At 54.7% G+C, this 27,170-nt stretch overlaps 1 protein-coding gene and 1 pseudogene across 3 annotated transcripts; one reads left to right on the top strand and one right to left on the bottom strand.

Annotated features, from left to right (window-relative positions):
• Positions 1-624: 624 nt before the first annotated feature.
• Positions 625-25,799, bottom strand: tp53 (tumor protein p53). Of its 3 annotated transcripts, XM_085977566.1 has the most exons (10): positions 25,730-25,799; positions 25,237-25,300; positions 19,886-20,140; positions 15,764-15,950; positions 8,533-8,645; positions 6,119-6,228; positions 4,858-4,997; positions 4,656-4,741; positions 3,252-3,367; positions 625-2,101 (listed from the first exon to the last, which is right to left on the bottom strand). In XM_085977566.1, the coding sequence occupies exons 1-10, from the start codon at positions 25,789-25,791 to the stop codon at positions 2,005-2,007; spliced, it is 1,230 nt and encodes a 409-aa protein (XP_085833692.1). In that variant the 5' UTR covers positions 25,792-25,799; the 3' UTR covers positions 625-2,004. The 3 variants fall into 3 exon arrangements, with proteins under 3 accessions (XP_085833692.1, XP_085833694.1, XP_085833693.1); XM_085977568.1 differs by lacking the exon at positions 19,886-20,140; XM_085977567.1 differs by lacking the exons at positions 19,886-20,140; positions 25,237-25,300; positions 25,730-25,799 and adding an exon at positions 17,912-18,141.
• On the top strand, positions 20,255-25,160 carry LOC147091099 (uncharacterized; annotated as a pseudogene).
• Positions 25,800-27,170: the final 1,371 nt, after the last annotated feature.

Raw genomic sequence — 27,170 nt, 5'->3', positions numbered from 1 at the left:
GGGAGTCTCCGGGAGTGTGTCAGTATTTACAGGGGGTCCCCGGGAGTGTGTCAGTATTTACAGGGGGCCTCCGGAGTGTGTCAGTATTTACAGGGGGTCCCCGGGAGTGTGTCAGTATTTACAGGGGTTCTCCGGGAGTGTGTCATATTTACAGGGGGTCCCCGGGAGTGTGTCAGTATTTACAGGGGACTCCGGGAGTGTGTCAGTATTTACAGGGGGTCCCCGGGAATGTGTCAGTATTTACAGGGGGTCCCCGGGAGTGTGTCAGTATTTACAGAGGGTCTCCGGGAGTGTGTCAGTATTTACAGGGGGTCCCCGGGAGTGTGTCAGTATTTACAGGGGGTCTCTGGGAGTGTGTCAGTATTTACAGGGGGTCCCCGGGAGTGTGTCTGTATTTACAGGGGGTCCCCGGGAGTGTGTCAGTATTTACAGGGGGTCCCCGGGAGTGGGTCTATTTGAGAGGGGGTCCCCGGGAGTGTGTCAGTATTTACAGGGCGTCCCCGGGAGTGTGTCATATTTACAGGGGGTCCCCGGGAGTGTGTCATATTTACAGAGGGTTATTTATATTGTGGAGAAAACTCGTTTTCAGACCTTGTGACGAAAAGACAGCACCCAGAATAAAAAAAAGGTTGAAAAAAACCATTTTTATTTCATCAATATCAAAAATAGTTCCACAATAACAGACAGGAACAGCAGGTTTCAGGCACGAGGGCCTGTGCGGGACACGAGGGGTTTTCACATTTCAACAACATTGCAAACTGGACCCCGACGAGTAGTTGCCCGACAGCAGTGAGAACCGAGGGGGAAATAGCAGCTCGAGGGCACCAGCGGGAATGCCTCACCCGGTCGCATAGCTGGAGAGCACCAGCGGGAATGCCTCACCCGGTCGCATAGCTGTGGACCAGATATCCGCCAGGCACAGATGGCTGCCCCCTGGACTCAGCACCCCTGGACTGGGGGGGGGGCGGTGTAGAAGGCTGCTGATGGTGGAATCACCCAAGGTTTGGGGGGGGGGGGGGGGGGGGGGCGGTTTTGCTCCTGTTCACTATTCAGTGAAGCCCATCGGGCGACGCACCCCATGGTCGAATAGCGCCTCCCTCCCCACGTTCGCTTGAACCGGCTAATCGATTAGCCCCAAAGGGAGATCCCGCAGGCCCTCAGAGGTGTGTCACGGCCCTCCCCACCCAATCGAAGTAAGTCCCACGAAAGTCACCCCCTCCCCGATCACCGTTCGAATCGCTGTGGGGTTCCCATTGTTGCCGCAGCGACCGCAACCATGAGAACAAACCCCCCCCCCCGCCCTCCAGGGTAACCGTAACAAGCAGCCGAAGCTAGGGCAGTGACTGGGCACACTCGCACGTTTACATCTGCCCATCTCTGGGCCAGGTGCTTCACCCCACGGTCGAATATCAGCAGCCCTCCTGGGTCAGCCAGACGCATAATGCAATCTGCAGCCCCCAAAGAAATGTCAGTTTAGTGTTCTCGGGGGGAACTCCTGGTGTCTGGCACAAGCCATTCCTAATCTAACCTCCCCCGGCCTGAACAGCATTAACAGTTTCAAATATGTCAACGGCAGATATTAATGTCAGTGGGGAGCAGGGGGGCTCCCGAACCCTGAGTAAGCAGGGACCGCAAGCAGCGAGACAGCAGACCGACCCGGGGAGGGGGCGCGCGGGGGGGGGGGGGTGGCAATAGGAAACTTGGCAAGTGAAGGCAGGGAAGGGGGAGGGAAGGAACGGACTACCGGCTGCGGGAAAGCTGCTGAAGGCTGGTGGTGTGGGAGTGGCGGGGTCGCTAACCCGTCGGCCGAACACCGCTCACATCACCGCTCGCTAACACGGTGGGGGGGGGGGGGGAGAGCGGAGTGAATGCCAGCGAGGCCCACGGCCCCAGGTCTGGAAAAAAATAAGTAGAGATTTTTAAAAAAAGTACAGCGTGGCAGTTTCTCGTTAAAACTGGCAAAAGGGTGGGATCCCTTTCGACCCACCAGGCGCGCAGAAGGAATCAGTCCGAGTCCCTCTCCTCCTTCACAAGCAGCTTCTTTCCTTTCTTCAGTTCCGCACTCTCCTTCTCCTTCTTCTTGTGAGCAGCTTTCAACCGGCTGAAAACAGAGAGTCCAGACATTATTCTCCACGCTCCTCTACCTCTGGCTGGGGTACCGGTTCCAGTTGCCCTCACCTCACCCCCAACACACCCTCTGGCTTTATCGTGGCTGGGTCTAAATCCTGGAACTCCCTCCCTAACAGCACTGTGGGAACACCTTCACCACACGGACTGCAGCGGTTCAAGAAGGCGGCTCACCACCACCTTCTCGAGGGCGATTAGGGATGGGCAATAAACTCCGGCCTTGCCAGCGACGCCCACATCCGGAGAATTAATTTAAGAAAAAAACAATGTGAATGTCAAGGAGGACACTGGGAGAATAGTGGCCTTGGGATCTTTTACCCGAGAGGGCAGACGGGGACTAGATTTAACGTCTCATCTGAAAGGCGGCACCTCAGACAGTGCAGCACTCCCTCAGTACTGCCCCTCCGACAGTGCGGCGTTCCCTCAGTACTGCCCCTCCGACAGTGCGGCGCTCCCTCAGTACTGCCCCGACAGTGCGGCGCTCCCTCAGTACTGCCCCGACAGTGCGGCGCTCCCTCAGTACTGCCCCGACAGTGCGGCGCTCCCTCAGTACTGCCCCTCCGACAGTGCGGCGCTCCCTCAGTACTGCCTCTCCGACAGTGCGGCACTCCCTCAGTACTGCCCCGCCGACAGTGCGGCACTCCCTCAGTACTGCCCCGCCGACAGTGCGGCGCTCCCTCAGTACTGCCCCTCTGACAGTGCGGCACTCTCTCAGTACTGCCCCTCCGACAGTGCGGCGCTCCCTCAGTACTGCCTCTCCGACAGTGCGGCACTCCCTCAGTACTGCCCCGCCGACAGTGCGGCACTCCCTCAGTACTGCCCCGCCGACAGTGCGGCGCTCCCTCAGTACTGCCCCGCCGACAGTGCGGCGCTACCTCAGTACTGGCACTGGGAGTGTCGGCCCGGATTATGTGCTCAAGAGCCTGGAGTGGGACTTGAACTCACGACCTTCTGGCTACAGAGTGCTACCCACTGAGCCACGGTGGACAGACTAACTAGAACGGTGCAAATGGCGCCGAGGTGAGGCGGCCCCAGGCAGGTTGGGCGGGAATGGAATCCTTTCCCCTGCGGACATCCCCAATAGCCGTCCTGCCCGCCCCCCCCCCCCCTCCCCCGACACTTACTGCTTCTGTTTCTGCTGCTGCCTGTAGGTCTCGATCACGCTGGAGGGAATCAGGTCGCGGATCTCCAGTGCCTCGTTTAACTTCTTCAGCAGCTCGTAGCGCTCGCGTCCACGGACCTGCGGGGAGTGAACCAGACGTCACACACCAGCCGACCTGGGCCCGCACGAGGCCAGACGCCCGCAACCACCAGGCAGGCAGAGCGACCGATTGGTCTGTGTGTACGGGCCTCACTTCTCCTCAGCTTTGCCCAGCTGAAGCCATTCAGCCCCTCGAGCCTGTTCCCACCATTCAATCAGATCAGGGCTGATCTGTAGCTTAACTCCATCTACCCGTCTCGGTTCTGTAACACTTAAACAACAAAAATCTATCAAACTCAGTTTTCAAATTTTCAATTGACCCCCAGTTTCAAGTTTTTTTGGGGGCGAATGTTCCAGATTTCCACCCCCCTTTGTGTGAAGAAGTGCTTCCTGACATCACCCCTGAACGGCCTGGCTCTAATTTTAAGGTTCTGCCCCCTTGTTCTGGACTCCCCCCACCAGAGGAAATAGTTTCTCTCTCTCCACCCGATCAACTCCTTTAATCATCTTCAACACCTCGATTAGATCACCCCTTAATCTTCTAAACTCGAGGGAACACAAGCCCAGTCCTTGTACACCAATCACTGAAAGTTAACAGGCAGGTACAGCAAGCAATTAGGAAAGTAAATGGTAGGTTGGCCTTTATTACAAGAGGATTTGAGTATAAGAGTAAAGACGTCTTACTGCATTTATATAGGGCCCTGGTGAGACCACACCTGGAGTATTGTGGACAGTTTTGGTCTCCTTACCCAAGGAAGGATATACTTGCCATAGAGGGAGTGCAACGAAGGTTCACCAGACTGGTTCCTGGGATGGGGGGATTGTCCTATGAGGAGAGATTGAGTAGACTAGGCCTATATTCTCTAGAGTTTAGAAGAATGAGAGGTGATCTCATTGAAACATACAAAATTCTTACAGGGATTGACAGGGTAGATGCTGAGAGGTTGTTTCCCCCTGGCTGGGGAGTCTAGAACCAGGGGTCACAGTCTCAGAATAAGGGGTCGGCCATTTAGGACTGAGATGAGGAGGAATTTCTTCACTCAGAGGGCGGTGAGTCTTTGGAATTCTCTGCCCCAGAGGGCTGTGGGGGCTCAGTCGTTGAGTATATTCAAGGCAGAGATCGATAGATTTCTGGACTCTCGGGGAATCGAGGGATATGGGGAGAGTGCGGGAAAGTGGAGATGAGGTCGAAGATCAGCCGTGATCTCATTGAATGGGCTCGAGGGGCCGAGTGGCCGACTCCTGCTCCTATTTCTGATGTAAGCCCAGTCTGTGCAATCTGTCCTCGTAATTTAACCCTTTCAGCCCCGGTGTGTCGTCCATTTACCTGCAAGGTGAAGACTTCGTCGTCTGAGGCCACCTTTTTCTTGCTGGCGTCAGGTGAGGTGGTGGGCTGGGAAACCTCGCGGATCGCTGGAGGGGGAACGGAGAGGAGGAGAGATCAGTGAGGCTGCCCGCCGCAGCCATTCAATGCACCCCGCCTCCGCCCCCCACCCCAGCGCCCCCCTCCCGCCCCGGACTCTACTCACAGCGCTTGGTCGCAGAGCCGCTCGATTTCACCGCCGCGTTCTCCTGCTGCTTCTTGTAGTTCTCCTCCTCGCCCTTGCGATCGCGGCCGGGACAGGCGCACACCCGCACCTCGAAACAGCGGCGCCCGAGCAGCTGGCCACTGCAGTGGGGGGGGAGGGAGAGACACAGATTCAGCAACAAGGCAAGTGTCAGAGCATCGCCGCAGCATCACAGACCGAGGGGGAGCTCCGCGCCCCGGCCGAGGGAAGGGGGGGAACTGCGCGCCCCAACTGAGGTGAAGCTCCGCGCCCAGACCGAGGGGGAGCTCCGCGCCCAGACCGAGGGGGAGCTCCGCGCCCAGACCGAGGGGGAGCTCCGCGCCCAGACCGAGGGGGAGCTCCGCGCCCAGACCGAGGGGGAGCTCCGCGCCCAGACCGAGGGGGAGCTCCGCGCCCAGACCGAGGGGGAGCTCCGCGCTCAGATCAGGCTAAGTATTGGCCCAGGACACCAGGATACCTCCTCTGCTCTTTTCGAAATAGTGCTGCGGAATCTTTTATGTCCACCCGAGCAACCAAATGGGGCCTCGGGTTAACGTCTCATCCGAAAGACGGCATCTCCAACAGTGCAGCGCTCCCTCAGTACTGCCCCTCCGACAGTGCGGCACTCCCTCAGTACTGCCCCTCCCAACAGTGCGGTGCTCCCTCAATACTGCCTCTCCGACAGTGCGGCGCTCCCTCAGTACTGCCCCTCCGACAGTGCGGCGCTCCCCGAGTACCGCCCCTCCGACACTCCCTCAGTACTGCCCCCCCGACAGTGCGGCGCTCCCTCAGCACTGCCCCTCCGATAGTGCAGCGCTCCCTCAGTACTGCCCCTCCGACAGTGCGGCACTCCCTCAGTACTGCCCCTCCGATAGTTCGGCGCTCCCTCAGTACTGCCCCTCCGACAGTGCTGCGCTCCCTCAGTACTGCCCCTCCGACAGTGCGGCGCTCCCTCAGTACTGCCCCTCCGACAGTGCGGCGCTCCCTCAGTACTGCACTGTGAGCGTTGGCCTGGATTTTGAGCTCAAGTCTCTGGAGCGGGTCTTGAACCCATGACCTTCTGACTCAGAGGCGAGAGAGCGCCGCCCACCTGCTTTTGGTGGCGCTGGTTCAAGGGACGAAAGTCGGCCGAGAATTTCTCCCTCTGCCAACAGCGCAGCGGGATATTTAACATCCGCCGGGGAGGCAGATGATTGAGCGACTCGCCCGAAAGACGACAAGGTACGATTAGCAGCGAACTCACTCAGGGGTCTCCAAGGTGATGATGGAGAGGATGGGACGTCGGTTCATGCCGCCCATGCAACTGCTGTTGCACATGAAGTGGTAGAGGACGGTGGTACAGTCCGATCCCACCTGTGGCCGGGGAGAAAACAGCAGTGAAAAGACTTGCATTTATATCCAGTGACCCCCCCGCTGCTCGCTATCCAGTGACCTCCCGCTCACTATCCAGTGATCCCCGTGCTCGCTATCCAGCGACCTCCGCTCGCTATCCAGTGACCCCCCCGCTCGCTATCCAGTGACCCCCCACTCGCTATCCAGTGACCTCCCGCTCGCTATTCAGTGACCCCCCTCCGCTCGCTATCCAGTGACCCCCCCGCTCGCTATCCAGTGACCCCACCGCTCACTATCCAGTGACCCCCCTCCGCTCGCTATCCAGTGACCTCCCGCTCGCTAGCCAGTGACCCCCCCTCGCTATCCAGTGACCCCACCGCTCGCTATCCAGTGACCCCACTGCTCGCTATCCAGTGACCCCCCTGCTCGCTATCCAGTGACCCCCCCGCTCGCTATCCAGTGACCCCCCGCTCGCTATCCAGTGACCCCCCCGCTCGCTAGCCAGTGACCCCCCCGCTCGCTAGCCAGTGACCCCCCGCTCGCTATCCAGTGACCCCCCCGCACGCTATCCAGTGACCCCCCCTCGCTGGTTCACCTGATGTGCGCGCGGACGGGGCAGGGATCGGTCTAGCAACCCCCCACACCCGTAGAACCCGTACCCCCAGCGAGTCAGCGCCTTTAGGAAGGGGCAATAAGCAACTGGCGAGGGAGACACTTCCTACTCTGGAAGCTCCGCCCAGCACTGCTGGGTTCTGGTGCGGTTAGAAACCAACCCGTCTCCCGCGGCAGCCTGCACCCCAACCAGTCTCCCGCGGCAGCCTGTACCCCAACCCGTCTCCTGCGGCAGCCTGTACCCCAACCCGTCTCCTGCGGCAGCCTCTACCCCAACCCGTCTCCCGCGGCAGCCTGTACCCCAACCCGTCTCCTGCGGCAGCCTCTACCCCAACCCGTCTCCCGCGGCAGCCTGTACCCCAACCCGTCTCCTGCGGCAGCCTCTACCCCAACCCGTCTCCTGCGGCAGCCTGTACCCCAACCCGTCTCCTCCCGGCGACACACTGACCCAGGATACGTAGACACTGCCAGCCGGCCTTCCCGAGCCAGAGGGGAAACATAGAAGATAGGAGCAGGAGGAGGCCATTCGGCCCCTCGAGCCTGCTCTGCCATTCAATGAGATCATGGCTGATCATCCAAATTCAGTACCCTGCCCCTGCCTTCTCCCCATATCCCTTTAGCCTTAAGAAATATATCTAACTCCTTCTTGAATATATTTAATGAATTGGCCTCAACTGCCTTCTGTGGTAGAGAATTCCACAGGTTCACCACTCTCTGGGTGAAGAAATTCCTCCTCATCTCTGTCCTAAATGGCTTACCCCTTATCCTTAGACTGTGACCCTGGTTCTGGACTCCCCCGCCATCGGGAACATCCTTCCTGCATCTAGTCTGTCTAGTCCTGTTAGAATTTTATAAGTTTCAATGCGATCCCCTCTCATTCTTCTAAACTCCAGCGAGTATAAGCCCAATCGACCCAATCCCTCTTCATACGTCATCCCTGCCATCCCAGGTATCAGTCTGGTGAATCTTCGCTGCACTCCCTCCATGGCAAGAACATCCTTCCTCAGATAAGGCGACCAAAACTGTACACAATTGTGGTAAACCACTGTCATACCTGTCTGTGTCTGTATGTGTATTCCACTAGGTACAGGTCTGGACATGCCTCGGCTGACTCCTCCCACTATTCCAGGTATATAAGTGACTACCTCCCAGTCCCTTAGTATTCTGGACGGGTCGACCACTCGAGACAAGACCTTCATTCTTTAGTTAATAAAAGCCTGATTGTTACTCGCTCAACTTCAGTCTTTTGAGTAATTGATGGCGCATCAACAATACTCAAGGTGTGGTCTCACCAAGGCCCTGTACAACTGCAGCAAGACATCCTTGTTCCTGTACTCGAACCCTCTCGCTATGAAGGCCAACATACCATTTTGCCTTCTTAACCGCCTGCTGCACCTGCTTGCTTACCTTCAGCGACAGGTGCACAACTGACAGACCCACGCTCCAGGGCACTGCCCGTCAGTGCCCTGACCTCAGGTACCGAGAACAGACAGGGCCATGCAGGGAGGCAGTTTAACCGCCGAATGAAGCAGAATGCAGCGCCCACCACCCCCCCACCGCCACTGCGCGCTAACGCTGCACGGACCAGGGGCGGGTAGTGGGCCACGGGATCCACCGTGGCCGCACTGGGACATGTGACTCACTCCCAACGCCGCAAGCCTCATTCTGTGAGCCTAGTTCAGGTACGGTTCAAATCCCCACCAGCCCCCTTACCTGTGGCGCCTCGTAGGGCACGAAGACGCTCTGCCGCTTGGTGTGAGCGTCCTCCGTATAGCGGGCGCGACTGTTCGCCTCCACCCTGATCAGGTGGCTCGGAGGGGCGGGGCCTGCGGGTGGAAGCAGAATCGGTCAAACAGCCGTGAGAGCGCGGTGCGGAGCGAACACGTATTCTCGGCAGGGGGGAACTAACCCCCCACCGCAACAAGCTGCCCCGCCTGACTCGCAGACGGAAACCACTGCGCCGCCTCCGGTTCCCAACACCCCCCACCCCTTGGGGCGGTACACAGCCCATTCAGAATAACGTACGTGCGCGGTTTTTACATAAGAACCTAAGAAATAGGAGCAGGAGTCGGCCATTCGGCCCATTGAATGAGATCGCGGCTGATCTTCCACCTCAACTCCACTTTCCCGCCCGATCCCCATATCCCTCGATTCCCCTAGAGTCCAAAAATCTATCGATCTCAGCCTTGAATATACTCAAAGACTGAGCCTCCACAGCACTTCTGGGGCAGAGAATTCCAAAGATTCACCGCCCTCTGAGTGAAGAAATTCCTCCTCATCTCAGTCCTAAATGGCCTACCCCTTATCCTGAGACTGTGACCCCTGGTTCTAGACTCCCCGCCATCGGGAACATCCTTCCTGCATCTAGTCTGTCTACTCCTGTCAGAATTTTATAAGTTTCAATGAGATCCCCTCTCATTCTTCTAAACTCCAGAGAATATCGGCCTAGTCTACTCAATCTCTCCTCATAGGACAATCCCCCCATCCCAGGAACCAGTCTGGTGAACCTTCGCTGCACTCCCTCCATGGCAAGTATATCCTTCCTTAGGTAAGGAGACCGAAACTGTGCACAATACTCCAGGTGTGGTCTCACCAGGGCCCGATATAATTACAGTAAGACGTCTTTACTCTTATACTCAAATCTTCTTGTAATAAAGGCCAACATACCATTTGCTTTCCTAATTGCTTGCTGTACCTGCCTGTTAACTTTCAGTGATTGGTGTACAAGGACACCCAGGTCCCTCTGAACACCAACATAAGAACATAAGAAATAGGAGCAGGAGTAGGCCAATCGGCCCCTCGAGCCTGCTCCGCCATTCAATAAGATCATGGCTGATCTGATCCTAACCGCCAATCCACTATCACAGAACCATCTCCTGAATCTAACAGAATTAGACACACGAAATAGGAGCAGGATCAGGCTACACGGCCCCTGGGCCCGCTCCGCTACCCACAGGGCCATGACCGATCCGAACCTAGACTCATGTCCAAATTCCTGCCCGCTCCCCGTAACCCTTAATTCCCTTTACTTCTAGGAAACTGTCTATTTCTGTTTTAAATTTATGTAATGATGTAGCTTCTACAGCTTTTTGGGGCATCATATTCCATGGACCTACCACCCTCAGTGAAGTAGTTCCTCCTCATCTCAGTTTTGAAAGAGCAGCCCCTTATTCTAAGACTATGCCCCCTAGTTCTAGTTTCACCCATCATCGGGAACATCTTCCCCGCATCCACCCGATCCGACCCCTTCACAATCTTATATGTTTCAATAAGATCGCCTCTCATTCTTCTGAACTCCAATGAGTAGAGTCCCAATCTACTCAACCTCTCCTCATATGTCCATCCCCTCATCCCCGGGATTAACCGAGTGAACCTTCTTTGTACTGACTCGAGAGCAAGTATGTCCTTTCTTAAGTATGGACACCAAAACTGTATGCAGTATTCCAGGTGCGGCCTCACCAATACCTTGTACAACTGAAGCAATACCTCCCTATTTTTATATTCTATCCCCCCAGCAATGAAAGCCAACATTCCATTGGCCTTCTTAATCACTTGCTGCACCTGCATACTAACCTTTTGAGTTTCGTGCACCAGGACCCCCAGATCCCTTTGTACTTCAGTACTTTCCAGTTTCTTGCCATTAAGATAATAACTTGTTCTACGATTTTTCCTGCCAAAGTGCATAACCTCACACTTTCCAGTATTGTATTCCATCTGCCAAATTTCTGCCCACTTACTTAGCCTGTCGATGTCCCCTTGCAGGTTTTTTATGTCCTCCTCACTCACTACTTTCCCTTCCATCTTAGTATCATCTGCAAACTTTGATATGTTACACTCGGTCCCCTCCTCCAAATCGTTAATATAGATTGTAAAGAGTTGGGGACCCAGCACTGACCCCTGCGGAACACCACTAGTTACTGATTGCCAGTCTGAGAATGAACCATTTATCCCAACTCTCTGCCTTCTGTTAGATAGCCAATCCTCTATCCATGCCAGAATATTACCCCCAATCCCGTGATTTTTTATCTTAAGCAATAATCTTTTGTGTGGCACCTTGTCAAATGCCTTTTGGAAGTCTAAATACACTACGTCCACTGGTTCCCCTTTATCCACCCTATATGTTACTTCCTCAAAGAACTCCAGCAAATTTGTCAAACATGACTTCCCCTTCATAAAATCATGCTGACTTTGTCCTATTAAATTATGATTATCCAAATGTCCTGTTACTGTCTCCTTAATAATGGACTCCAAAATTTTACCTACCACAGATGTTAGGCTAACCGGTCTATAGTTTCCAGCCTTCTGTCTACTGCCCTTTTTAAATAAGGGTGTTACATTAGCAGTTTTCCAGTCTGCTGGGACCTTTGCCGAGTCCAGGGAGTTTTGGAAAATTATTACCAATGCATCCACAATCCCTACCGCCACTTCCCTCAAGACCCTAGGATGTAAGCCATCCGGTCCAGGTGATTTATCCGCCTTGAGTCCCATTATTTTACCGAGTACCACTTCCTTAGTGATTTTGATCGTGTTTAGCTCCTCCCCCCTATAGCCCCCTGTTTGTCCAGTGTTGGGGTATTCTTAGTGACTTCTACTGTAAAGACTGATGTAAAATATTCCTTCAGTGTTTTTGCCATCTCCAAATTTCCCACCATTAATTTCCCGGTCTCATCCTCTAAGGGACCAACATTTACTTTAGCCACCCTTTTTCTTTTTATATAACTATAAAAACTCTTACTGTCTGTTTTTATATTTTTTGCTAATTTACTTTCATAATCTATCTTCCCTTTCTTAATCAATCTTTTTGTTATTTTTTGCTGTCTTTTAAAGTTTTCCCAATCCTCTAACCTCCCACTAGATTTGGCTACCTTATATGCCCTTGTTTTTAGTCGAATACTATCCTTAATTTCTTTACTTAGCCACGGATGGCTGTCTTTTCTTTTACACCCTTTTCTTCACAGTGGAATATATTTTTTTTGGAAGTTGTAAAATAACTCCTTGAATGTACACCACTGATCATGTATCGTCTTACCCTTTAATCTATTTTCCCAATCCACTCTACTCAATTCCACTCTCATACCTTCATAGTCTCCTTTATTCAAGCTTAGCACGCTTGTTTGAGATCCAACCTTCTCACCCTCTAATTGAATATGGAATTCAACCATGTTATGGTCACTCATTCCAAGGGGATCCTTTACTAGGACATTTTTAATTAATCCCGTCTCGTTACACAGGACCAGATCTAAGGTTGCTTGCCCCCTGGTCGGTTCAGTTACATACTGCTCAAGAAACCCATCCCTAATACACTCAATGAACTCATCCTCAAGGCTGCTCTGCCCAATTTGATTTGTCCAATTAATATGATAGTTAAAATCCCCCATAACTATAGATGTTCCCTTATTACAAGCCTCAACTATTTCCTGATTGATACTCCGTCCAACAGAGTTGCCACTGTTCGGAGGCCTATAGACTACGCCCACTAGTGTTTTTTTCCCCTTATTATTCCTTACCTCCACCCAAACTGTTTCATTATCCTGATCTTTTGACCCAATATCATTTCTCTGTATTACAGTGATTCCTTCCTTTATTAACATAGCCACCCCACCTCCCCTTCCTTCCTGCCTGTCCTTCCTGATCGTTAAATAACCTGGTATGTTTAATTCCCAGGCATTGTCACCCTGCAGCCATGTTTCTGTAATGGCCACAAGATCATACCCATATGTAGTTATTTGTGCCATTAACTCGTCTATTTTGTTACGAATGCTACGTGCATTTCCCAATCTCTCACCATTTAAAAAATACTCTGCTTTTCTATTTTTCCTACCAAAGTGGATAATTTCACATTTCTCCACATTATATTCCATTTGCCATGTTCTTGCCCACTCACTTAGCCTGTCTATATCCCCTTGAAGCCTCCTTGCATCCTCCTCACAACTTACATTCCCACCCAGCTTTGCATCATCAGCAAACTTGGATATATTACATTTGGTCCCCTCATCCAAATCATTGATGTAGATTGTGAATAGCTGAGGCCCAAGCACTGATCCTTGCGGTACCCCACTAGTTACAGCCCGCCAACCCGAAAATGACCCGTTTATTCCTACGCTCTGTTTTCTGTCCGTTAACCAAGCCTCAATCCATGCCAGTATATTACCTCCATTGCATTGCATTGAAAAGCCGGCTGCACAGGATCCCTGGAACATTGGGTGGGGTCCTTTCACTTGCGGTGCGGGAACAGCAAGTAATCAAAAAGGCAAATGGAATGTTGGCCTTTATTGCAAGGGGGTTGGAGTATAAAAGTAGGGAAGTCTTGCTACAACTGTACAGGGTATTGGTGAGACCACACCTGGAGTACTGCGTACAGTTTTTGTCTCCTTATTTAGGGAAGGATATACTTGCATTGGAGGCAGTTCAGAGACGATTCACTAGGTTGATTCCAGAGATGAGGGATTTGACTTATGAAGAAAGGTTGAGCGGGCTGGGCCTATACTCATTGGAGTTTAGAAGAATGAGAGGCGATCTTATTGAAACATATAAGATTCTGAAGGGGCTCGACAAGGTAGATGCTGAGAGGATGTTTCCCCTCGTGGGGGACTCTAGAACTCGGGGGGCATAGTTTCAGAATAAAGGGTCACCCATTTAGAACTGAGATGAGGAGGAATTTCTTCTCTGAGGGTCGTAAATCTGTGGAATTCTCTGCCCCAGAGCTGTGGAGGCTGGGTCATTAAATACATTTAAGGTGGAGATAGACAGATTTTTACAAGATAAGGGAGTGAAGGGTTATGGGGAGCGGGCGGGAAAGTGGAGTTGAGGTCGAAGATCAGCCATGATCTTATTGAATGGCGGAGCAGGCTCAAGGGGCCGAGTGGCCTATTCCTGCTCCTATTTCTTATGTTCTGGGAGAATCCGGTCTCCGAATAACATTCCATCACCTCCATCCGTGAGGTGTGACCGAGCCGGGATTCAGCATAGAATCATAGCAACTTACAGCACGGAGAGGCCATTCGGCCCGTCGTGTCCGCACAAGCCGACAAAGAGCGATCCAGCCTTTTAGGAGGACATTGCCTGGATTTACCAGGATGTTGCCGGGACTGGGGAATTTTAGCGATGAGGAAAGATTGGATAGGCTGGGGTTGTTTTCTTTGGAACAGAGGAGGCTGAGGGGAGATTTAATTGAGGTGTATAAAATGATGAGGGGCCTGGATAGAGTGGATAGGAAGGACCCATTTCCCTTAGCAGAGGGGTCAATAACCAGGGGCATAGATTTAAAGTAATCGGTAGAAGGATTAGAGGGGAATTGAGGTGAAATTTCTTCACCCAGAGGGTGGTGGGGGTCTGGAACTCACTGCCTGAAAGGGTGGTAGAGGCAGGAACTCTCATCGCATTTAAAAAGTACTTGGATATACACTTGAAGTGCCGTAACCGATAGGGCTACGGATCAAGAGCTGGAGAGTGGGATTAGGCTGGAGAGCTCTTTGTCGGCCGGCACGGACACGATGGGCCGAATGGCCTCTTTCCGTGCTGTGAATTTCTCTGATTCTATGCCGATTCCCTGAATCCCGGGTCGGTCACACCTCAGGCCGGGGCAGGAGGCCCAGAGTTCACGGGGCAGGGAGCCTGCCGAGGCTGAGAAGGTGAGGCTGGATACCAACTGCGTTTAGGGGCAATTTAAAAAATATATTTGTTTATGGGATGTGGGCGTTGCTGGCAAGGCCCAGAATTTATCGCCCATCCCTAATCGCCCTCGAGAAGGTGGTGGTGAGCCGCCTTCTCGAACCGCTGCAGTCCGTGTGGTGAAGGTGCTCCCACAGTGCTGTTAGGGAGGGAGTTCCAGGATTTTGACCCAGCGACGATGAAGGAACGGCCGATATATTTCCAAGTCAGGATGGTGTGTGACTTGGAGGGGAACTTGGAGGTGGTGGTGTTCCCGTGCGCCTGCTGCCCCTGTCCTTCTAGGTGGAAGAGGTCGCGGGTTTGGGAGTTGCTGCCGAAGAAGCCTTGGCGAGTTGCTGCAGTGCATCTTGTAGATGGTGCACACTGCAGCCACGGTGCGCCGGTGGTGGAGGGAGTGAATGTTTAATACCTGGGATGGCAGGAATGACATATGAGGAGAGATTGGGTCGATTGGGCTCATATTCGCTAGAGTTTAGAAGAATGAGAGGGGATCTCATTGAAACTTATAAAATTCTAACAGGACTAGACAGACTAGATGCAGGAAGGATGTTCCCGATGGCGGGGGAGTCCAGAACCAGGGGTCACAGTCTAAGGATAAGGGGTGAGCCATTTAGGACTGAGATGAGGAGGAATTACTTCACCCAGAGAGTGGTGAACCTGTGGAATTCTCTACCACAGAAGGCAGGTGAGGCCAATTCATTAAATATATTCAAGAAGGAGTTAAATATATTTCTTGAGGCTAAAGGGATCAAGGGATATGGGGAGAAGGCAGGGACAGGGTACTGAATTTGGATGATCAGCCATGATCGCATTGAATGGCGGAGCAGGCTCGAGGGGCCGAATGGCCGACTCCTGCTCCTATCGTCTATGTTTAAGGTGGTGGATGGGGTGCCGATCAAGCGGGCTGCTTTGTCCTGGATGGTGTTGAGCTTCTTGAGTGTTGTTGGAGCTGCACTCATCCAGGCAAGTGGAGAGTATTCCATCACACTCCTGACTTGTGCCTTGCAGATGGTGGAAAGGCTTTGGGGAGTCAGGAGGTGAGACACTCGCCGCAGAATACCCAGCCTCTGACCTGCTCTTGTTGCCACAGTATTTATGTGGCTGGTCCAGTTGAGTTTCTGGTCAATGGTGACCCCCAGGATGTTGATGGTGGGGGATTCGGTGATGGTAACTCGCCACAGAATACGCCGAGGCTAAACCGCTGGGAGAATATTCGAATCTGCCATCGCCCCGCCCGCCCTCTCCCCCGGGGCGCCCAACACCGAAAGCTCACCATCGTCGTTCTCCGAGCTGCGCTCGTGATGTGGGCACCTCTTCACCACCTCCGCCACGTGCTCGGACTTCTTGTAGACGGCGGTGGCGCGAAGCAGGGACCCCGCGGGCGGCGAGGAGGCCACGCTCACCTGGACGGGGCAGGTCTTGGCCAGCTGGCAGAACAACTTGTTCAAGGTGTGCGAGTACTGCAGGGAGAGAGAGAGAGACTGCATGAGGGAGCAATCAACAACAACAACAGCTTGTATTCACGTGGCGCCTTTAACGTAGTAAAACGTCCCAAGGCGCGGCGCAGGAGCGGTTATACAGAGTCAGGACGGCACAGGAGGAGGCCATTCGGCCCATCGAGTCCGTGCCGGCTCTCTGTAGAGCAATCCAGTCAGTCCCATTCCCCCGCTCTATCCCCGTAGCCCTGCAAGTTTATTTCCCTCAAGTGCCTATCCAGTCTCCCCTTGAAAACATCGAGTGTCTCCGCTTCCACCACTTCCGTCGGCAGCGAGTTCCAGGTCCTCACCTCTCACTGCGTTAAAAAGTTTTTCCTCACGTCCCCCCTGTATCTCTTGCCCAAAATCTTAAATCTGTGCCCCCTAGTCCTTGTACCATCAACTCGTGGGAACAGCCTTTCCCTGTCTAGCCTATCCAAACCCTATCCAATCTTGTACACCTCGATCAAATCACCCCTCAACCTCCTTTGCTCTAATGAAAACAAATCCAGCTTCTCCAGCCTGTCCCTGTAGCTAAGATCCCCCATCCCCGGAAACATTCTGGTAAATCTCCTCTGCACCCTCTCAAGGGCCTTCACATCCTTCCTAAAGTGTGGTGACCAGAACTGGACCCAATACTCCAGTTGTGGCCTAACCAGCGCTTTATAAAGGTTCAGCATAACTTCTCTACTTTTGGACTCAATACCTCTATTTATGAAGCCCAAGATCCCATATGCTTTGCTAACCACTCTCTCAATATGTCCTGCCACCTTCAGAGACCTATGCACATTAACTCCCAGGTCCCTCTGTCCCTGCACACTCTTTAAAACCGTATAAGACAAAAAATTGGACACCGAGCCACATAAGGAGAAATTAGGGCAGGTGACCAAAAGCTTGGTCAAAGACGTAGGTTTTAAGGAACGTCTTAAAGGAGGAGAGGTGGAGAGGTTTAGGGAGGGAATTCCAGAGCTTAGGGCCCGGACAACAGAAGGCACGGCCACCGAAGGTCGAGCGATTATGATCAGGGATGCTCAAGAGGGCAGAATTAAAGGAGCGCTGATATCTCGGGGGGGGTTGTGGGGCTGGAGGAGATTACAGAGATAGGGAGGGGCCGAGGCCATGGAGGGATTTGAAAACAAGGATGAGAATTTTGAAATCGAGGCGTTGCTTAACCGGGAGCCAATGTGGGGTCAGCGAGCACGGGGGGGGGGGGGGGGTGATGGGCGAACGGGTCTTGGTGCGAGTTAGGACACGGGGCAGCTGAGTTTTGGATGACCTCAAGTTTACGTAGGGTGGAATGTGGGAGGCCAGCCAGGAGTGCGTTGGAATAGTCAAGTCTAGAGGTAACTAAGGCCCGGATGAGGGTTTCAGCAGCGGATAAGCTGAGGCAAGAATCGATCGGCAGACACCCAGTGAACATCCACCCTGTGACTGAAGCCGGGATTCCAGCCGCAGTGATGTCACACACCAGCTCCCACGACCAGAATTCCCCGTCTCCCCTCCATTCCTCCAATTCCCAGTTTCCCCACATTACAACAGTGACTACATTTCAAGAGTACTTCATTGGCTGGAAAGGGCTTTGGGACGCCCGGTTGTCGTGAAAGGTGCTGGAGAAATGGGAGTCTTTCTTTCTTTAATTCCTCCCTCCTCCAATTCCCCCGTTTAATTCCCGATCTCCTATAATTCCCGATTTGCCCCCTGCTCCGCCGGCGAACTCCTTCAGCAGTTTCACGATTTAACGGGCGCCCGACCTCAGCTGATCTGAGATTTGCTATTCGGCCACAGGGGTCAGTCACAGTCTTGGCTCACGAGTAAAGAGCAGGCCCGAGTGTGGCAGGGTACGGGAGCTGATGTCGGGGGGACGGGAACCGCAGCCCGGCACCACCAGGGGCGGAACCCAGTCACCGGGGCGACGCTGGGGGGAGCTGACCGGCGACGCGACTGACCTCTACCCGCAGGCGAACCAGCGTCCCGGTCTCTCCTCGAAGCTCCTCTCCTCCCACCGCAGGCCGGTCAGAGATGCGGCGCAGCGTGACCACTCGCACGCCCACTCGGGGCCTCCACCAAATCCGGACAGGCAGCCCGACCGAATCCAACTGCGCGGGCAGCAGGAAGCCGGCAGAAGCCGGCATGGTGGGTTTAGCCGAGAGAGAGAGACAGAGAGAGAGACAGAGAGAGAGAGAGACAGAGAGAGAGAGAGACAGAGAGAGACAGAGACAGAGAGAGAGAGAGACAGAGAGAGAGAGACAGAGAGAGAGAGAGACAGAGAGAGAGAGAGAGAGAGACAGAGAGAGAGAGAGACACAGAGAGAGAGAGAGAGAGACAGAGAGAGAGACAGCGAGATAGACAGACAGAGAGAGAGAGAGAGCGCGAGAGAGAGAGACACACACACACAGACAGAGATACAGATACAGACAGAGAGAGCGAACCCAGTCCCACACACCACAACCAGGCTTGAGTGAGTGAGTATGGGCTAGATTACAAGGCAGGAGTGGGAGGAGACACTCTGCTTAGAACTGCAGCCACAACATGCCCAGTCATGCCTGATCCACTTCCTCTGAGCTGCCTCAAAGGGTTACAGCTCTCCGATCTCTCTCTCTCTCTCGATCTCTCCTCTCTCTCGCTCTCTCCCCCTCTCCTGCTCCCTCTCTCTCGCGATCTCTCTCTCGATCTGTCCTCTTTCTCTGAGCAAACTAAAGCCGCGAAGGGACAAACCCGACAGCGATGGCGAGGCAGCCGCCATGGGCCGGGAGAATTCGGGAAGGGGAGCGCAAACTTCAGACCGCGGTCACGTCAAGGAAGGTAAGCTGGGATTTGCGGTTTTAGCTGCTATTTCTACCCCAGCACCTGCACCCATTCGAACACTGGCGACAATCCAAGGACTGGAGAGAGTGTCGCCGGGCCACAATCAACAGATTCGGTTCATTAATCAGTGGCTGCGCTTAAAGGTACGCTTTCTAAATTTCAAATTGGTAAAATGGGACAGAAGTTATATATCAGAAAGAAGCCACGCATTTCTCCAGCGCCTTTCACGGCCCCAGAACATCCCGAAGCACTTTACAGCCAATGAGGTACTTTTTGAAGTGTGGTCACTGTCGTAATGTGGGTAACGGGCAGACATTTGTGCAAAGCAAGCTCCCGCAAACGGCAATGTGTTAATGACCAGATAATCTATTTTAGCGATGTTGATTGAGGGATAAATATTGGCCCCAGGACACCGGGGAGAATTCCCCTGCTCTTCTTCAAAACAGTGGCCGTGGGATCTTTTACATCCACCTGAGGGGGCAGATGGAGCCTCGGTTTAGTGTCTCATCCGAAAGACGGCACCTTCGACAGTGTAGCACTCCCTCAGTACTGCCCCTCCGACAGTGTAGCACTCCCTCAGTACTGCCCCTCCCACAGTGCGGCGCTCCCTCAGTACTGCCCCTCCGACAGTGCGGCGCTCCCTCAGTACTGCCCCTCCGACAGTGCGGCGCTCCCTCAGTACTGCCCCTCCGACAGTGCGGCACTCCCTCAGTACTGCCCCTCCGACAGTGCGGCGCTCCCTCAGTACTGCCCCTCCGACAGTGCGGCACTCCCTCAGTACTGCCCCTCCGACAGTGCGGCGCTCCCTCAGTACTGCCCCTCCGACGGTGCGGCGCTCCCTCAGTACTGCCCCTCCGACAGTGCGGCGCTCCCTCAGCACTGCACTAGGAGTGTCAGCCTGGATTTTTGTGCTCAAGTCTCTGGAGTGGGACTCGAACCCACGACCTTCTGACTCAGAGGCGAGGGTGCTGCCCACTGAGCCACGGCGGACACCAGATAAAAGGAGAGCCCCTGCGCAAAGAGAAATATGGCAACGACACGCATTCAGAGCAGTGTTAGCGGGAACGTGCATCGCGGTACCAAGGTGGGGGAGGCCTCTGGTCTGAGACTCTCACCGTGCAAGTGACCGACTTGGCGGTGCTGGACTGCTGGAAGCGAAGTTGGAACAGGTGTGGGCCCGGGTAGTCGGTGGTGGCGAGGACAGTGGAGGTGGGCACGATGGGGCAGTCCGTGCCCAGTCCGGCTTGGGAGGAGCAGGGCCGGGGTGCCGGGTTGTCAGGAAGATCTGGGCAGTCCAGGGAATTGTTGCTGTTGCTCACGGCGTCCAGCTCCTCCATCGTGGCGTGCATGTCCAGGCATACCAGAGCCGGCTTGAGGGGCGGGGGGGGAGAAAAAATAACAAGAAATAGTCAGACTGATAACCCTCCCTCAATTCACCCCCACCCAAACCAGCCCAGCAAGAGCTGGGTGTGGTAAACCACTAATCTGCCTGTCCAGAACATGTCTGGGCATGCCTCAACTGGCTCCGCCCCTAAGCCCAGGTATAAAGGTGATTGACCTCCAGTCCCCCTGGCTTTAAGGATCGGTCTACCAGCAGAGGCATGCTCGTATTCTTTTGTTAATAAAAGCCTACTTGTTATAAGTTTAACTCTTAGTCTTCTGGAGTTATTGATGGCGCATCAATTTTATTAACAAAAGGTTTTGAAATGGAGCAAATCCTGAAACCGGAACGCCTGGAACTGGACCCTCAAACGGCGGATGCATCAAATAACTTCGAGCACTGGCTGAGCTGCTTCGAAGCATTCCTGCAGGCCTCCAGCACTACCGTCAGGACCGAAGCCGACAAACTGCTAGTACTGAACTCACGGGTGAGCCACCAAGTATATTCGATTATCCGAGACGCTGTATCCTACACGGCCGCTATCACGATACTAAAAGAACAATATACTAAGCCAGTCAACGAGGTCTACGCAAGACACCTCCTGGCTACCCGCAAACAGCGACCCGGGGAATCGGGTGACGAGTACCTACGGGCACTGAGAGTCCTCGGCCGGGACTGCAAGTGCAAATCGGTGACGGCCGCGGAAAATACTGATGACCTAATCAGACGCCTACGTCACCGGCATCAGGTCCAGCTACACTCGACAGAGACTGCTAGAGCAAAGTGGGCTCAACCTGCAGAAGGCTGTGGCCCTTGCTAACTCGCTGGACGTGGTCCTCCGAAACATGGATGCCTACCCCCCCGACCATACGGCCCTCCCCGCCCCGTGGATGTCGCGGGGGCCGCCATCTTGGGACACGGTAAGGCCACAGGCCTGCGCCACGCCACCACCGCCACGGCCCACCTGCAGCCCAACTACAGCTGCGATGTCCAGAGGCTCAAAGTGCTATTTCTGTGGCCAGGCCAAGCACCCCAGACAACACTGCCCAGCGAAGGACGCGATCTGCTCCAAATGCGGAAAGAAGGGGCACTATGCCAAAGTGTGCAGGGCGAAACCGACCAACTCCAGCAGCGCCGCGTGTGAGCCGTGCAGGTCGCCATCTTGGACACCACCAGCCGCGTGTGAGCCGTGCGGGCCGCCATCTTGGACGTCACTTTGGGACCAGGCCCCTGACTCTCCCCCCCCCCCCCCCCCCCCACTGCCTCGCGCGAGTACAACAGCGACCCACCGACCTCAACGATGGCCTCCATCATCCTGGACCAATCCAGGCCTCACCAACTGGCCAGGTCCACGATGGACATCAAGGTAAACGGTCACGCAACTGTCTATTTGACTGCGGGAGCACGGAGAGCTTTATCCACCCCGACACGGTGCGACGCTACTCCCTATCAGTCATGCCCACGCGCCACCGGGTCTCTATGGCCTCCAAGTCCCATACGGCGGACGTCGGCGGCTACTGTGTAGCGATCCTGACAGTAATGGGCACAGAGTACAAAGACTTTAAACTCCTTGTCCTGCCACAGCTCTGCGCTGCTGTGCTACTGGGACTGGATTTCCAGTGCCACCTAGAGAATGTCACGATGGCGTACGGCGGGCCCCTGCCCCCACTTACAGTCTGCAGCCGGCAAAATTTAAAACAACCGCCGCGCACAATGTGCAGCCTATCCACCCTGAAAGTCAGCCCCCCCACCGTTGTTTGCTAATCTCGCCCACGACTGCAAGCCCATCGCAACAAAAAGCAGGCGGTACAGTGCCAGGGATAGAAGCTTCATTAAAATAGAAGTAGAGAGACTCCTGCGGGAGGGGATTATCGAGGGCAGCACCAGCCCATGGCGAGCCCAAGTAGTGGTCGTGAAGACCGGCGAGAAACAGCGCCTGGTCATTGACTACAGTCAAACAATCAATAGGTATACCCAATTAGATGCATACCCCCTTCCCCGCATATCTGATATGGTCAATCAGATTGCACAGTACCGGGTATTCTCTACCATTGACCTGAAGTCGGCATACCACCAACTCCCTATCAGGCCTGAAGACCGCCAGTATACTGCCTTCGAGGCAAACAGCCGCCTCTACCACTTCCTCAGAGTCCCCTTCGGCGTCACCAACGGGGTCTCAGTCTTCCAAAGGGAGATGGACCGGATGGTTGACCAGAACGCGCTGCAGGCCACTTTTCCCTACCTGGACAATGTCACCATCTGCAGCCATGACCAGCAGGGCCATGACGCCAATCTAGAAAAATTCCTCCGAACAGCCCAGCGCTTAAATTTGACATACAACAAAGAAAAGTGTATGTTTCGCACCACCCGCCTCGCTATCCTTGGCTGTGTAGTGGAAAACGGAGTCATCGGCCCCGACCCCGACCGAATGCACCCCCTTCTGGAACTACCCCTGCCTCAAAGCCCTGAAGAGATGTCTGGGGTTTTTCTCTTATTACGCCCAATGGGTGCCCAATTACGCGGACAAAGCCCGGCCCCTTATCAAGTCAACCTCCTTCCCCCTGGCGGCAGAGGCCTGTGCAGCCTTCACCCGCATAAAAGAGGACATTGCAAAGGCTACAATGCACGCCGTGGACGAGTCCATCCCTTTCCAAGTGGAGAGCGATGTGTCTGACTTCGCCCTGGCCGCAACCCTTAACCAGGCGGGGAGACCCGTGGCCTTCTTTTCACGAACCCTCCAGGGCCCCGAAATTAGACACTCCTCAGTCAAAAAGGAGGCCCAGGCTATAGTGGAGGCTGTACGGCATTGGAGGCATTACCTGGCCGGTAAACACTTCACCCTGCTCACTGACCAACGATCAGTAGCATTTATGTTCAATAACAAGCAGAGGGGCAAAATCAAAAATGACAAGATATTGCGGTGGAGGATCGAATTATCCACCTACAATTATGATATCTTATACCGGCCTGGGAAACTTAATGAGCCCCCGGACGCCCTATCCCATGGAACATGTGCCAACGCACAGGTCGATAGGCTACGGGCCCTCCACAACGATCTCTGCCACCCGGGGGTCACCAGGTTTTTCCACTTCATTAAGGCCCGCAACCTGCCTTACTCCATCGAGGAGGTCAGGACCATGACCAGGAACTGCCAAGTCTGTGCCGAATGCAAACCGCACTTTTATAGGCCAGACAGGGCGCACCTGATAAAAGCCACCCGCCCCTTCGAGCGCCTAAGCGTAGATTTTAAAGGGCCCCTCCCCTCCTCTGACCGCAACACGTACTTCCTCAACATCATTGATGAGTACTCCCATTTCCCATTCGCTATTCCCTGCCCGGACATGACCAGCGCCACAGTCATCAAATGTCTCAATGACCTCTTCACCATATTCGGTTTTCCCAGCTACATCTATAGTGACAGGGGCTCGTCGTTCACGAGCGACGAGCTGCGCCAGTACCTGCTCGAAAAAGGGATAGCCACGAGCAGGACTCCCAGCTACAACCCCCGGGGTAACGGACAAGTAGAAAGGGAGAACGCGACAGTGTGGAAAACCGCCATGCTAGCCTTAAAGTCCAGAGGCCTCCCAACCTCCCGCTGGCAAGAAGTCCTCCCCGATGCGCTTCACTCCATACGGTCACTACTCTGCACCGCCACGAACGCCACCCCTCACGAGAAAATGTTCGTCTTCCCTAGGAAATCCACCTCGGGGACATCGCTATCGCCATGGCTGACGTCTCCAGGGCCCGTCTTGCTCAGGAAGCACGTGAGGAGCCATAAAACAGACCCCCTGGTCGAAAGGGTCCACCTCCTCCACGCCAACCCACAATATGCATACGTGGCGTATCCTGACGGGCGGGAGGACACGGTCTCCATACGAGACCTCGCACCCTCAGGTGCCACCGAAAACACCATTACCCACTACCATTACCCACGACACACCCCTAGAAGGGAATCCACATCTAACCCAAGTAGACGGCACGCCAGGGCCCTGTGACCCACCCTTATACACCCACGACACACCCCTAGAAGGGAATCCACATCGAACCCAAGTAGACGGCACGCCAGGGCCCTGTGACCCACCCTTATACACCCACCGACCCCGCACCCACGAAGACGACACACCGGTGCTCCGGCCCACGCGGGAAACGGCTGCGGGAAAAGAACCGCCGCAGCCGGCACCACGACGATCACTACGGCAGACAAGACCCCCGGAGAGACTTGCCAATACGAACTTCTGAGACACTTCACCCCGCCGGACTCATTTTAAACAAGGGGTGAATGTGGTAAACCACTAATCTGCCTGCACAGAACATGTCTGGGCATGCCTCAGCTGGCTCCGCCCCTGGCTCCACCCCTAAGCCCAGATATAAAGGTGATTGACCTCCAGTCCCCCTGGCTTTAAGGATCGGTCTACCAGCAGAGGCATGCTCGTATTCTTTTGTTAATAAAAGCCTACTTGTTACAAGTTTAACTCTTAGTCTTCTGGAGTTATTGATGGCGCATCACTGGGGGCCAGGGAACCAGGCACTGCCCTGCTCCACAGGCCAAAGGTGACATAAATAACAGGCTCCGGGCCTCACCTCCGGGAGACAGGCTCCGGCCTACCCCCGCCCCCCGGGAGGCAGGCCCCCGGGCCCCGCCCCCCCGGGAGGCAGGCTCCGGCCTACCCCCGCCCCCCGGGAGGCAGGCTCCGGCCTACCCCCGCCCCCGGGAGGCAGGCTCCGGCCTACCCCCGCCCCCCGGGAGGCAGGCCCCGGGCCCACTCCCGGGATACAGGCTCCGGGCCCACTCCCGGGATACAGGCTACGGGCCCACTCCCAGGATACAGGCTCCGGGCCCACTCCCGGGATACAGGCTCCGGGCCCACTCCCGGGATACAGGCTCCGGGCCCACTCCCGGGATACAGGCTACGGGCCCACTCCCGGGATACAGGCTCCGGGCCCACTCCCGGGATACAGGCTCCGGGCCCACTCCCGGGATACAGGCTCCGGGCCCACTCCCTGCTTGACGCTGTCCCAGTATTACAGGCCGCAGCCTGGACCTCACGCCCCTCCCCGTCCCCCGACACACACACACACACTCACCCACATCGGCAACTCATTCCCCAGTCCCACGGTGACACTCAGCTCCGACGACGGAAGTTGGAGCCTGAGGGCAGAAGCAAACACATTCGTTGTTGATTTACACGGCAGTGCGGCGCACAGAAATCCATTCGAGGGGCTGGGGCGGGCGACACTGAGCTGCCGACTGGTCTGTGCTGACAGCTGGTCTCAAGCTGGTCGGTATTAGTGTCTACAAAGTGCCCTTGGGTTAGGGACAGGACTCTTCTTCTCCCCCCACCCCCGCCGCCGCACAGTCCACCCCCGCCGCACAGTCAAGAGTGGACAGAACTGTGATGCCCCATGCAGTGGAATAGCCAGCCCACACACACACGTGAAGAATAGCCATTTTGGGCAGCCAGTGGCCCAGGGATCCCTTATCGCAGCGAAGGTTGGCGCCTTCGGAAGCGGGGAAGGAGAATTGTTCCGGGGCCACGACTCGGGATTGGCGAAACCATTTCAACAGCGAGAGACTCACGAGTTCCACAGCTCGCAGAACGTCTCCTGGCTCAGGGGCTCCTCCAACTGACTTTCCGACATTGCATCTGACAGCGTATCTAACCCGTGCTGTACCTGCCCTGGGAGTGTTTGATGGGACAGTGTAGAGGGAGCTTTAATCTGTATCTAACCTGTGCTGTACCTGCCCTGGGAGTGTTTGATGGGACAGTGTAGAGGGAGCTTTACTCTGTATCTAACCCGTGCTGTACCTGCCCTGGGAGTGTGTGATGGGACAGTGTAGAGGGAGCTTCACTCTGTATCTAACCCGTGCTGTACCTGCCCTGGGAGTGTGTGATGGGACAGTGTAGAGGGAGCTTTACTCTGTATCTAACCCGTGCTGTACCAGCCCTGGGAGTGTGTGATGGGACAGTGTAGAGGGAGCTTTACTCTGTATCTAACCCGTGCTGTACCTGCCCAGGGAGTGTGTGATGGGACAGTGTAGAGGGAGCTTTACACTGTATCTAACCCGTGCTGTACCTGCCCTGGGAGTGTTTGATGGGGCAGTGTAGAGGGAGCTTTACTCTGTATCTAACCCGTGCTGTACCTGCCCTGGGAGTATTTGATGGGACAGTGTAGAGGGAGCTTTACTCTGTATCTAACCTGTGCTGTACCTGCCCTGGGAGTGTTTGATGGGACAGTGTAGAGGGAGCTTTACTCTGTATCTAACCCGTGCTGTACCTGCCCTGGGAGTGTTTGATGGGACAGTGTAGAGGGAGCTTTACTCTGTATCTAACCCGTGCTGTACCTGCCCTGGGAGTGTTTGATGGGACAGTGTAGAGGGAGCTTTACTCTGTATCTAACCCGTGCTGTACCTGCCCTGGGAGTGTTTGATGGGACAGTGTAGAGGGAGCTTTACACTGTATCTAACCCGTGCTGTACCTGCCCTGGGAGTGTTTGATGGGACAGTGTAGAGGGAGCTTTACTCTGTATCTAACCCGTGCTGTACCTGCCCCGGGAGTGTTTGATGGGGCAGTGTAGAGGGAGCTTTACTCTGTATCTAACCCGTGCTGTACCTGCCCCGGGAGTGTTTGATGGGACAGTGCAGAGGGAGCTTTACTCTGTATCTAACCCGTGCTGTACCTGCCCCGGGAGTGTTTGATGGGGTAGTGTAGAGGGAGCTTTACTCTGTATCTAACCCGTGCTGTACCTGCCCTGGGAATGTTTGATGGGACAGTGTAGAGGGAGCTTTACTCTGTATCTAACCCGTGCTGTACCTGCCCTGGGAGTGTTTGATGGGACAGTGTAGAGGGAGCTTTACTCTGTATCTAACCTGGGCTGTACCTGCCCTGGGAGTGTTTGATGGGACTGTGTAGAGGGAGCTTTACTCTGTATCTAACCCGTGCTGTACCTGCCCTGGGAGTGTTTGATGGGACAGTGTAGAGGGAGCTTTACTCTGTATCTAACCCGTGCTGTACCTGCCC

Source organism: Somniosus microcephalus, unplaced genomic scaffold (genome assembly GCF_052327205.1).
Source record: "Somniosus microcephalus isolate GS21.2 unplaced genomic scaffold, FLI_Smic_1.0 unresolved_chr4, whole genome shotgun sequence".
Lineage (NCBI taxonomy): Eukaryota > Metazoa > Chordata > Chondrichthyes > Squaliformes > Somniosidae > Somniosus > Somniosus microcephalus.
The sequence above is the reverse complement of the archived record's forward strand: the minus strand, read 5'-3'. Positions and strand labels throughout refer to the sequence as shown.